This window comes from Impatiens glandulifera, chromosome 3 (genome assembly GCF_907164915.1).
Source record: "Impatiens glandulifera chromosome 3, dImpGla2.1, whole genome shotgun sequence".
NCBI lineage: Eukaryota > Viridiplantae > Streptophyta > Magnoliopsida > Ericales > Balsaminaceae > Impatiens > Impatiens glandulifera.
This window is the reverse complement of record NC_061864.1, coordinates 13,391,314-13,402,925: the sequence shown is the minus strand read 5'-3', so window position 1 is coordinate 13,402,925 and position 11,612 is coordinate 13,391,314. Positions and strand designations below refer to the sequence as shown.

General features: G+C 27.4%; 2 protein-coding genes across 2 annotated transcripts; both read left to right on the top strand.

Moving 5' to 3' along the window:
• The first annotated feature begins 1,006 nt into the window (after positions 1–1,006).
• On the top strand, positions 1,007–2,108 carry LOC124929775 (xyloglucan endotransglucosylase/hydrolase protein 3-like). Its single transcript, XM_047470168.1, has 4 exons — positions 1,007–1,181; positions 1,457–1,557; positions 1,656–1,846; positions 1,928–2,108. Exons 1-4 carry the CDS (start codon positions 1,007–1,009, stop codon positions 2,106–2,108), a joined length of 648 nt encoding a protein of 215 aa, XP_047326124.1.
• Positions 2,109–7,318: 5,210 nt separating this feature from the next.
• Positions 7,319–8,476, top strand: LOC124929774 (putative xyloglucan endotransglucosylase/hydrolase protein 1). The gene is made up of 4 exons (XM_047470167.1): positions 7,319–7,481; positions 7,815–7,915; positions 8,018–8,208; positions 8,293–8,476. Exons 1-4 carry the CDS (start codon positions 7,319–7,321, stop codon positions 8,474–8,476), a joined length of 639 nt encoding a protein of 212 aa, XP_047326123.1.
• The last annotated feature ends 3,136 nt before the right edge of the window (positions 8,477–11,612 follow it).

Sequence of the window (11,612 nt, the reverse complement as noted above, 5' to 3'; positions counted from 1 at the left end):
ATAAGGAAACTAATAATATAATATAATATAATAATGATATTATCACAATTTATATAATATTGTGATAATATCTTACATATATTTTATCTTATATTCTAACAGTTTAGATGATTTTGGGCCAAAACACAATATCTATAAAAAAAAAGATGAGACTGGTGAGTAACAACCTTGTTGTCTTCTTAGTTTGTAACACCGTTGTCTGAAAATGAAACATAATAGATGCGTCGTCGTTTGAGAATTGAGTTGAAAAATCATCTCAAGATGAAGCGAAAATTTTGACCGCAATAGGATTTAGAAAAAAAATGGATATACCACTCATAAGAGAAATTTGTGTCACTTTAAATACAAATTAACGGATTAATAACATTTTAAATGATTTTAGATATTTATGGTTTACATTTAAACAAAAATAAATGTAGTAAGGATCAATTTCAAATAAAATAAATATGTAACATAAGCAATTTCAAACAAAAATAAATATATAAATATCAATTTAAAATAAGATCATGGAGATATTTAAAACTTAATTGAATGTATAAGGCACCTGTTAGCCTTACTAATTTCTAAGAAAGTCTAAGATACCAATTTATCAATACATTGTTAGGATTGATGTGAATGATATGTTAGGCATACATATTTGAGTTACTATTCCAATTATTTTCGATTGTATCATCTGATTTTAATAGAAATCTTCGAACTTTTATTGATCGTAGTCGTCCGATGCATTATCATTCATAGTATAATTATTACGATATTTTCTAAGATTCGTTCTGGAAAGTCGATAGAGTTGATCAGAAGTTAATTGTTTTTCTCGAGTACCAACGAGCTCGATAATCTATTGAGTAACGTGGTTTTTATTTTTATTTTCATATCATACTTTGTCATTATACTTAAACGATTCTTATCATTTTTTAACCTACATGTAGTATTTAAAAAAAAGAAGATATGGATATAAAAATATGTATAAATATGTAATGTTTGTAGAAGATCAAGAAAAGAAATGAAGATGGGTATTGTGAGAGAAAGTCTGATTCTTATGATTTTCGTGGCCGTAGTGGCTATAACTATAAGCGATGCAGTACCATTTGATACATATTATCAACCCTTATGGGGTCCTGATCATTTCACTGTCACTGGTCAAGGCAAAGAAGTCCAACTTCTTATTGATTCCTCTTCTGGTGGTATATATGAACAATTTTAATTATTATGACTATTTAATTTCAAATTTATTTTAAAAAAAAATAATAATAATTAACACCATAAAATCATTTAAAACCAACATTATTCCAAATGGTAATATAATAAAGACATTGATAATTTCATGACTAATCACCAAATGATAATCTTGATTCCAAAGGGTTTTCTTAATTAGCTAACATCTAAAACAAATGGGGAGTTTCTATTTGTATTGTTCTTAATTGATTCCTACATTTGATGTGATGAATTATTAATGTAGGGTCTGGATTTAAATCAAAACAAGAATATTGTTCCGGGATATTTAGAATGCAAATAAAGATATCATACAAGTTAACAGGAGGAGTTATTACTTCTTTTTATGTAAGTAATATCTTTTTTTATACTATTTATCTCTTTTAACAATTATTATTAGTATATATTGTGAATTGTTAGTCACAATTTGTGATGACAATATTCAGCTAATATCTGGAGGAGAGGCTATCGGAAATCACGATGAAATTGACTTTGAATTCCTAGGGACAAACGGGACCTTGCAGACAAATGTGTTCGTAAATGATGAAGGTCATAGAGAGGAGTTGATTAAACTATGGTTTGACCCCTCTCAAGACTTTCACACTTATGAACTTAATTGGAATGCTAAGCAAATCTTGTAAGTTCTTTAATTAATTAGTTACCCTTAAACATTATTGGAAATATAATTGATCTTTAATTAATTGATGTAAATTTACAGGTTCAAAGTGGATGAAATGACGGTAAGGACATTCAATTACCCCGGGAGCTACATTCCGAGGCCTTTGCATGTCGAGGCGACCATTTGGAATGTATCATGGGCTGGAACCGTGGATTGGTCTAAGGCTCCTTTTACATCATACTATCGAGGATTCTACATTGATGGCACTCCCTGCAAATAGAAATTAATTCATCTAATTAATAATCCCAATAAGAATAATTAAATTATGTCTATGATCATTGATGTACCAATAATTTCTTAGTTGAATAATGTGGTAACTCACAATATATGGATATCAAGTATTAATCTATTCAAATCCAATTTTCATTTAAGGGATTACTATGTATTATGAAGTTTAAATTCTTCTAATAAAGAATGGCAATATTGAATTAATATTGACTACATCTTTGTGAACTTTTTTTTCTTCCTTTCAAATAACCTATTTTTATAAAGTAAAGATAACATATGCAATTTCATAGCCCTATCTTGGGCTCTTAATATTTTATTATTATTAATTTTATTTTTTTATTTTTGTCATTGTATATTAAATATATATTATACAATATATTTTTTTTTATCTTAGATTTTTTTATCTCATTTATTAATTTTTTTCTGTTAAAAAATTAAAAAAAAAAATATTTATAATTTTAGAGGCCACAAAATTTAAATTTACGTTAAATTTAATCCTGAACTATATAGAAGGGAGCTAAATCTAAACTTAAGTGACTTGGATGTAAAATTAGAGTATCATTTAGGGTGTGATTGATAACCCTGAAATTTGCATTGGAATTGGAATTTGAATTGGAATTGGAGGGTCCAATTCCAATTCTTATGTTTGTTAAACACTTTAATATTAAGAATTGGAATTAGAATTCCAATGAAATTCAATATAGTGTAATTTGATAGTTCTTAATTCCAATCTTTTTAGGTCGGAATTGTAATTCCAAATTAACACGTTTTTCATGTTTTTTGACATGTTTAACACGTTTTTCATGTTTTTGACATGTTTAACACGTTTTTCACATATTAAACACGTTTAACACGTTTTTCACACGTTTAACATATTTTCATATTTTGGCACGTTTAACACGTTTTTGACACATTTAACACGTTTTTTACGTCATTGACACGTTTAACATGATTTTCACGTTTTTAACACGTTTAACATGTTTTTAACACGTTTAACACATTTTTGGCACGTTTAACACGTTTTTGACACATTTAACACGTTTTCATGTCCTTTACACGTCCTTGACACGTTTAACACGCCCTTGACACGTTTATCATGATTTTCATGTTTTTAACATGTTTAACACGTTTTTGACACGTTTAACACGTTTTTGGCACGTTTAATACGTTTTTGACACGTTTAACACGTTTTGACACATATAATACGTTTTACACGTCCTTGACACGTTTAACACGTTTATAACACATTTAACAAGTTTTCCACGTCCTTGACACGTTTAACACGTCCTTGACACGGTTAACACATTTTTAACATGTTTAACACGATTTTTACGTTTTTAACATGTTTAACACGTTTTTGACATGTTTAACACGTTTTTGGCACGTTTAACACGTTTTTGACACGTTTAACATGTTTTGACATATTTAACACGTTTTTCACGTCCTTGACACGTTTAACACGTTTTTCACGTCCTTGACACGTTTAACACATTTAACATGATTTTCACGTTTTTAACAAGTTTAACACGTTTTTGACACGTTTAACACGTTTTTGGCACGTTTAACACGTTTTTGGCACGTTTAACACGTTTTTGGCACAATTAACACGTTTTTGACACGTTTTTGACACATTTAACACGTTTTTTCACGTCCTTGACACGTTTAACACGTTTTTGACACATTTAACACGTTTTCACGTCCTTGACACGTTTAACACGTCCTTGATACTTTTAAAATGATTTTCATATTTTAAACACGTTTAACACGTTTTTAACACGTTTTTGGCACGTTTAACACGTTTTTGACACGTTTAACACGTTTTGACACATTTAACACGTTTTTCACGTCCTTGACACGTTTAACACGTTATTGACACGTTTAACACGTTATTGACACGTTTAACATGGTTTTCACGTTTGTAACACGTTTAACACGTTTTTGACACGTTTAACACATTTAACACGTTTTTGACACGTTTAATATGTTTTTGGCACATTTAACACGTTTAACACATTTTCACGTTCTTAACACGTTTTCACGTTCTTGACACGTTTAACACGTTTTTGACACATTTAACACGTTTTTCACGTCCTTGACACGTTTAACATGTCCTGGACACGTTTAACACGTTTTTGACACGTTTAACATGATTTTCACGTTATTGACATGTTTAACACGTTTAACACGTTTTTTACTTTTTGGCACATTTTGCACGTTTTGGTACGTTTAACAAGTTTTTCACATATTTAACACGTTTTTGACACGTTTAACATGTTTTCACGTTTTTGATACATTTAACATGTTTTTTTTACGCTTTTTACACGTTTTCACATTTTTGACACATTTAACACATTTGTTTACGTTTTTGACATGTTTACCACATTTTGACACGTTTAACACGTTTAATATGTTTTTCACGTTTTGGCACGTTTAAAAAGTTTTTCACATGCTTAGAACGTTTAACACGTTTTTGACACGTTTTCATGTTATTATATTTTGGCACATTTTGGCACGTTTAACAAGTTTTTCACGTTTTTTACACGTTTTTGACACGTTTATCACGTTTTCACGTTTTTGACACATTTAACACGTTTTTTTTACGTTTTTGACACATTTAACACAATTGTTTACGTTTTTGACACATTTAACACATTTTTTTTTATGATTTTGAAACATTTACCTCATTTTGACACTTTTAACACGTTTTTGACCATTAAACACGTTCTTTTACGTTTTTGACACGTTTAACATATTTTCATGTTTTTGACACCTTTAACACATTTTTTTTATGTTTTTGACACATTTACCTCATTTTTGACACGTTTAACACATTTTTTACGTTTTGGCACGTACAACATGTTTTTCACATGTTTGGAACGTTTAGCACATTTTTGACATGCTTTCATGTTTTTAACACGTTTAAGATGTTTTTAACACATTAAACACATTTAACACGTTGTTGACACGTTTCACATGTTTTTTACATTTTTGAAACGTTTGACATATTTTTAACACATTTAACACGTTTTTCACGTTTTGGCACGTTTAACAAGTTTTGCACTTATTTGGCACGTTTAACACATTTTTGATACGTTTAACACGTTTTTACATTTTTACATTTTACATTGTGAAAAATGTGTTAAATGTGAAAAACGTGTGAAAAACGTGTTTAACGTGTGAAAAATGTGTTTAACGTGTGAAAAACGTGTTAAATGTGCCAAAATGTGAAAAAATGTATTAAACGTGTCAAAATATGTAAAACGTGTTATACATGCCAAAAACGTGTTAAACGTGAAAAACATGTTAAACGTGTGAAAAACGTATTAAACATGTTAAAAACATGCCAAAAACGTGAAAACATGTTAAACTTGTTAAAGTGTGCGAAAAACGTGAAAAACGTGTGAAAACGTGTTAAACTTGTTAAAATGTGTGAAAAACGTGTGAAAACGTGAAAAACGTGTTAAACTTGTTAAAACGTGTGAAAAACGTGTGAAAACGTGAAAAATGTGTTAAAACGTGAAAAACATGTTTATCGTGTGAAAACGTGTTAAACGTGTGAAAACGTGTTAAACGTGTGAAAAATGTGTTAAATGTGCCAAAACGTGAAAAAATGTGTTAAACGTGTCAAAAATATGTAAAACGTGTTAGACATGCCAAAAACGTGTTAAACGTATGAAAAACGTATTAAACATGTTAAAAACGTGCCAAAAACGTGAAAACGTGTTAAATTTGTTAAAACGTGTGAAAAACATGTTAAACGTATTAAAAATGTCAAAAACGTGTTAAGCATACCAAAAACGTGAAAAACATGTTAAACATGTGAAAATGTGTTTTGAGTGTGAAAATTTGTTAAACGTGTTTGAACGTGCCAAAAACGTGTAAAAATATGTTAAAAATGTCAAAAACGTGTTAAACATGTCAAAAACGTATTAAACGTGCCAAAAACATGAAAACATATTTAAAAAGTTAATATTTTGAACCGATATTTTATTTTACAAACATAGGAATTAGAATTGAATTACAATTCTATCATTTTCCCAAACATAGGAATTGGAATTATAATTATATAATTTTTCCAAACATAACATAAGAATTTCAATGTCAACTCTCATGGAATTGGAATTAGAATTTCAATACCAATGTCAATTTCAATTCCTCCTCATCAAACACACCTTATAGAATTAAGGTAAAGATAAAATATTTGCTTGTAACTACGAACCGGAATGAAATCCGCATTTGCGAATCTTTCTAGTGAAAAAACCTTATACATTGAAATGACAAAGGATTCATTAATACATGTTACATAATAAGAATAAATATATTGTGAACATCGTTAACGTAAAGACTTATTAATAGATTACTAATAATATAGAACTATTTTTATTAAACTCAAAATTAATAAAAACTCAAAATTAATTGTGTATAGATAATATTAATTGTATTTTCAACTTAATATTAAACTCAAAATGAACTGTGTATACATGATATGAGAATAATATTAATTGTGTGGAGTAATATAAACATTGATTGGTCAACCTTCTACAATAACACAATTTGATGGGTCACATTTTGCTAGAAAATAATTAAGAGGATTTATTTTTAGAATAAATTTAGCCCAGTATGGATTAATTATGAGTTCTATCTTGTATATCATGTCTAGGTGTGGTTGGATAAATGGGGTACATTGCAATTGTAGATATATTTTGTTGCCTTATGTCTAGATTAAAAAGTTGATAAAAAATATATGTGAGATTTGAACCAATAACCAAATAAAAACTCTAAATTTATTTTAAATCACTAAGCTACAATTTTATATATTTAAAAATATAATAGATTTAACTAAAAATCTCAGTATTTGAAATAAATGGACTGATAGGTACATTAACAATGTCTCTTACAGTATTTTACTTCTTTTTATAAGAGATTAGTCTATAGTTATTATATACAGTTATTGAGATTATAAATTTTGAAAATAAATAAAAAATATTAACTTCTTTTTCTTTTAAAACACACTAAAATAACTCAAATATTAATTAGTGCTATCTTATATATCAAATGTTTTAGTTGTTTCGGAATGAATAAATAAATATGCACTAATCACTTAACTATTTATGGATATAAAAAATATGTATAAATATGTAATGTTTCTACGATTAATTAACCAACAAATTAAGAATTTAAATAAGTGATCAAGAACTCAAGATGGGTTTAATAAGAGAAAGTCTGATTATTATGGTTTTGGGAGTGGTTGTGGTTATGAGCGATGAAGTATTTGACAAATATTATGAACCCTTTTGGGGATTTGATCATTTGAGTGTCACTGATCAAGGCAAAGAAGTCCAAATTCTTATTGATGCCACTTCTGGTATGAATTTTTTTTAATTATTATGACTATTTTCAATTTTATTTTACTTTTAAAAAATTAATTAACATCATAAAACCATTATTTCAAAGGGTAGTAGTAACAAAATGATAATCTTGATTCTTTTAAATAAATTAGGTATTTCCTCACCAATTTCAAATTTAAGGGATATTCGATCGGCTCTATTCGACTTTGTTTGAAAATATCTATGTCGGAGTTGGATCTGAATGTGGACCAGGGTTTGAATCATATATATATATAATAATAAAAAAATCTTTCAAATGAACTCAATTGCACTTCAGTTTGAAATGTGATATTTGTTGTGATGAATTGTAGGAGCTGGATTTAAATCTAAACAAGAATATTGTTCTGGGATATTCAGAATGCAAATAAAGATATCAGAAAAATTAACAGGAGGAATTGTTACATCTTTTTATGTAAGTAGTGTCTTATAATTCTATTTAATTTAAAGAAATTAAATTGATGGGTTTCTCTTCTTTGTCAATCTTTTAACATTTTATTGTGATGACAATATCCAGCTAATTTCTAGCAACAAGAATGAACCAAAACACGACGAGATTGACTTTGAATTTATAGGGACAAAAGGGAAGTTTCAGACAAATGTGTTCGTAAACGATCCAGGTCATAGAGAGGAGTTGGTTAACCTATGGTTTAATCCCTCTGCAGCGTTTCATACTTACGAGATTAATTGGAATCCTCAGCAAATCTTGTAAGTTCTTAATTTAATTGCGCGCCCTTAAACATTAATTATTGAAAATATGATAATTGATCTTGTATTGATGTCAAACTACAGGTTCAAAATTGATAATAAGACGGTAAGAACGTTCATTTACCCTCCGAATTACATTTCGAGACCTTTGCATGTGGAGGGGACCGTTTGGAATGGATCATGGGCTGGGGCTGTAGATTGGTCTAAGGCTCCTTTTACATCGTCATATCGAGGGTTCTACATTCAAGGCACCCCCTGCAACAAATAAAGACTCATTAAATTTTGTTTACCATCATTGATTTAATTACTATTTATTTCTAATAATTGAATAATGTTGTAACTCACTATATAATATGGATATTGAAATCCAAAAGTGTGTTAAGAGATTAGTAAGTACCAATTATAGGAAATTTTGGGATTTTCTTCCATTGATCCATTCACATTGAGATGGTATTGAAAGTGGTATTTACATGTTCAATACCACTTGATTTTTTACCTCAAGTCTTTCTTTAGAAATGATTAATAAAAAGTTATACTGTGTGTTTAAAATTTGCTGTAATACTAGAATTTATGGCATTTTTCCATTAACATAAACTTAATAAAAAAAATTCAGTTAGATATTTGTTACTGAGACTTATTTATTCATCATCTTTATTTTCTTTAAATATAAAATTTTAGTGAACTTTGTTTATATTAATATGATAATATATATTTAAGTAAGAAAGTTATAAAAAAAAAACATAAATTATAATTATACGATACATTATATTTAAAGTTTTTTAAATTTTTCTATGGTAAAGTTTAAGATATATTTTCTCCCACCACCTAACATATGTATTTGAATCTCCACTACACAAAAAAAAACATTTGTAAAAAAAATTTAAAATAATTTATGTTATTATACTTAGCGCGTAAAAATTGTGTCGGACCCGTAAAATATAATTGTGCACCGATAATATTTTCAAATTTCATTTTTATTATTTTCATATTATTTTAATTTTAAAATATTTAAAAATTAAGATAAAAGTATAAATTTCAATTATCACAAATATTATATTATTAACTATACTTGATTCAATTCATAACATCTTCTGTAAATAATAATTTTCAAAATATTTAACTCCAAATTATGTTTAAAAATTTGTAACTACAAATAATAATAATTAGTGATTGAACAATATTATTTCAACTTCAAATGTTGAATACTGTTGTTCAAATATTTTACAATACTACCAATCAACTGATCTAACAAATTAAGTGAAAACATAGGTTTATGTTTGGATTTGTTATTTAGAAAGAATGATTGTTATGACTTTGAGGAGATGAATTTTTTTGTGATAAAAAAACTTGAAATGTTTTAATATATAATAATAAAATAAAAATAAAGAAAATTTTAATATTTTAGTTAATAAATTGAGTGATATAATTAAGGTGTAAATAAGAAATAATATATTTTTAGAATTATTTGAATAACAAAGTTAAACTCTCAAAATTAGGTGTGTATGCATGTTAGGAGAATAATTTACTTTTTTGCATCAACACATTTTAATAAGTTAGTTGATAATGATTTACAACATAGTAGAGTAGGGATAGAGTAGGGATGACTCCGGGCCGAGAAATCCATTTATTATCCCCGTCTCGTTTTAATGTGAGGAATTTTATTAATATCATCTCTGTTTCGTTCGATTTTTTTCGATTTTGGGGAATCTCGCGAGGCACTGTTAATAATTTTTTAAAAAATAATTAAAATTTATAAAATAAAGTTATATAAACGATTTTTTTAATATAATATATATTATAATATATTAAAATTTTATATTATTATAAATAAATAACTTTATTACTCTTATAAAATATAGTGAATAAATAAATATATTGGTAATTTAGTATATTTAATTATGTTTATGGTGTTCGAGACAGAATTGAGGTGAAATCGGTGTGAGGACGCAAATATCATTCTCGTCCCATCTCCATTCGGTTTCAGGGAAAAACCGTCTCAAACGAGACAATTCAGTTTAGTTTTCGCAATGCGATTTGATGTTGTCTTTAGTAGTAAGGATTTACAATTAGACATAGGTCCACTTTAAAATATATATATTTATAAAAATAATATTTTTTGTTTTTTGTTAACATAGGACATAATCTTTAAATTTTTTAATCTAATTTATTATTTATTTCTCACATTGATTCATATATATATATATATATATATATATATATATATATATATATATATATATATATATATATATATATATATATATATATATATATATATATATATATATATATATATATATATATATATATTTCATTCATATTTTATCTTCATTTTTGTAAGATCACTCCAAATTTTGTCTAGCCACTATAATTCTAATTTTAATTTTTAAATTCGTCCATATTTATAATAAATTATATCTTATACTAAATATATTTTGATGGGTCACTTCTTGCTATAAAATAATAGGAAAAAAGAATAAAATAAATTTAGCCCATTTCCAATATTAATGGTGAGTTCTATCTTGTATATCATGTGTATTTGAGTAAATTGGGTACATGTCATATCATATACGTAGGCATAAATGACAACACTCTTATTAAGAATTAACCGACCCTTTTTAGAGATTATTTTATTTTTCCATCTAGATAACTTACATTCCATTTTAGTGATAATCAAGTCCTTAAAGACATTGAATCGTAATTTATCACTAAATGCCAATGGAATACCAAGATAGATTAACGAAAGATCATCAATTCTAAATCTTAACACATTTATCAACTTAATCCTACTTCTATTTGAAACAAAATATAAGAAAAAATGTATGACTTATTAAGATTAATTCAAAGATCGAAACATGCACCGAATAACCATAAAAATCCAAAATATGTTTAAAATGCATGTAGGTAGCCTGAGCCATGTAGAGAGGGTCATCAGTGAAAAAATGTGATACAATAAAATGATATATATTCTTGACCCACAACTTACTCCAAGGAGTCCTGAGTTTTTACGAAAGCTATCATTTTTAGAGGGTTTCATAATAGTGACGAACAAGAAACGAGAGAGTGGATCACCCTGTCTAATCCCTTGGGAGCTCTTGAAAAACCCATGAGAATTTCCATTAACAAAGACAGAAAACGTAATCGTCGAGAGATAAAAATATAATCTAGTTAATCCATTTTGCACCCATTCTGTCAATTACATCAAACAAAAACTCCAAATTTGACGTGATCATAAACTTTTTTATATGTCTAACTTGAAAAAGCCCATTTGTCACCTCTTGAAGTAGTTGAGTCAATTTACTCATTGACTATTAATACGACATCATAGATTTTACGATCTTTTATGAATGTTATCTGATTACTAAATATGACCATTTTTAACACCCTCCGCAACTTGTTGGCTA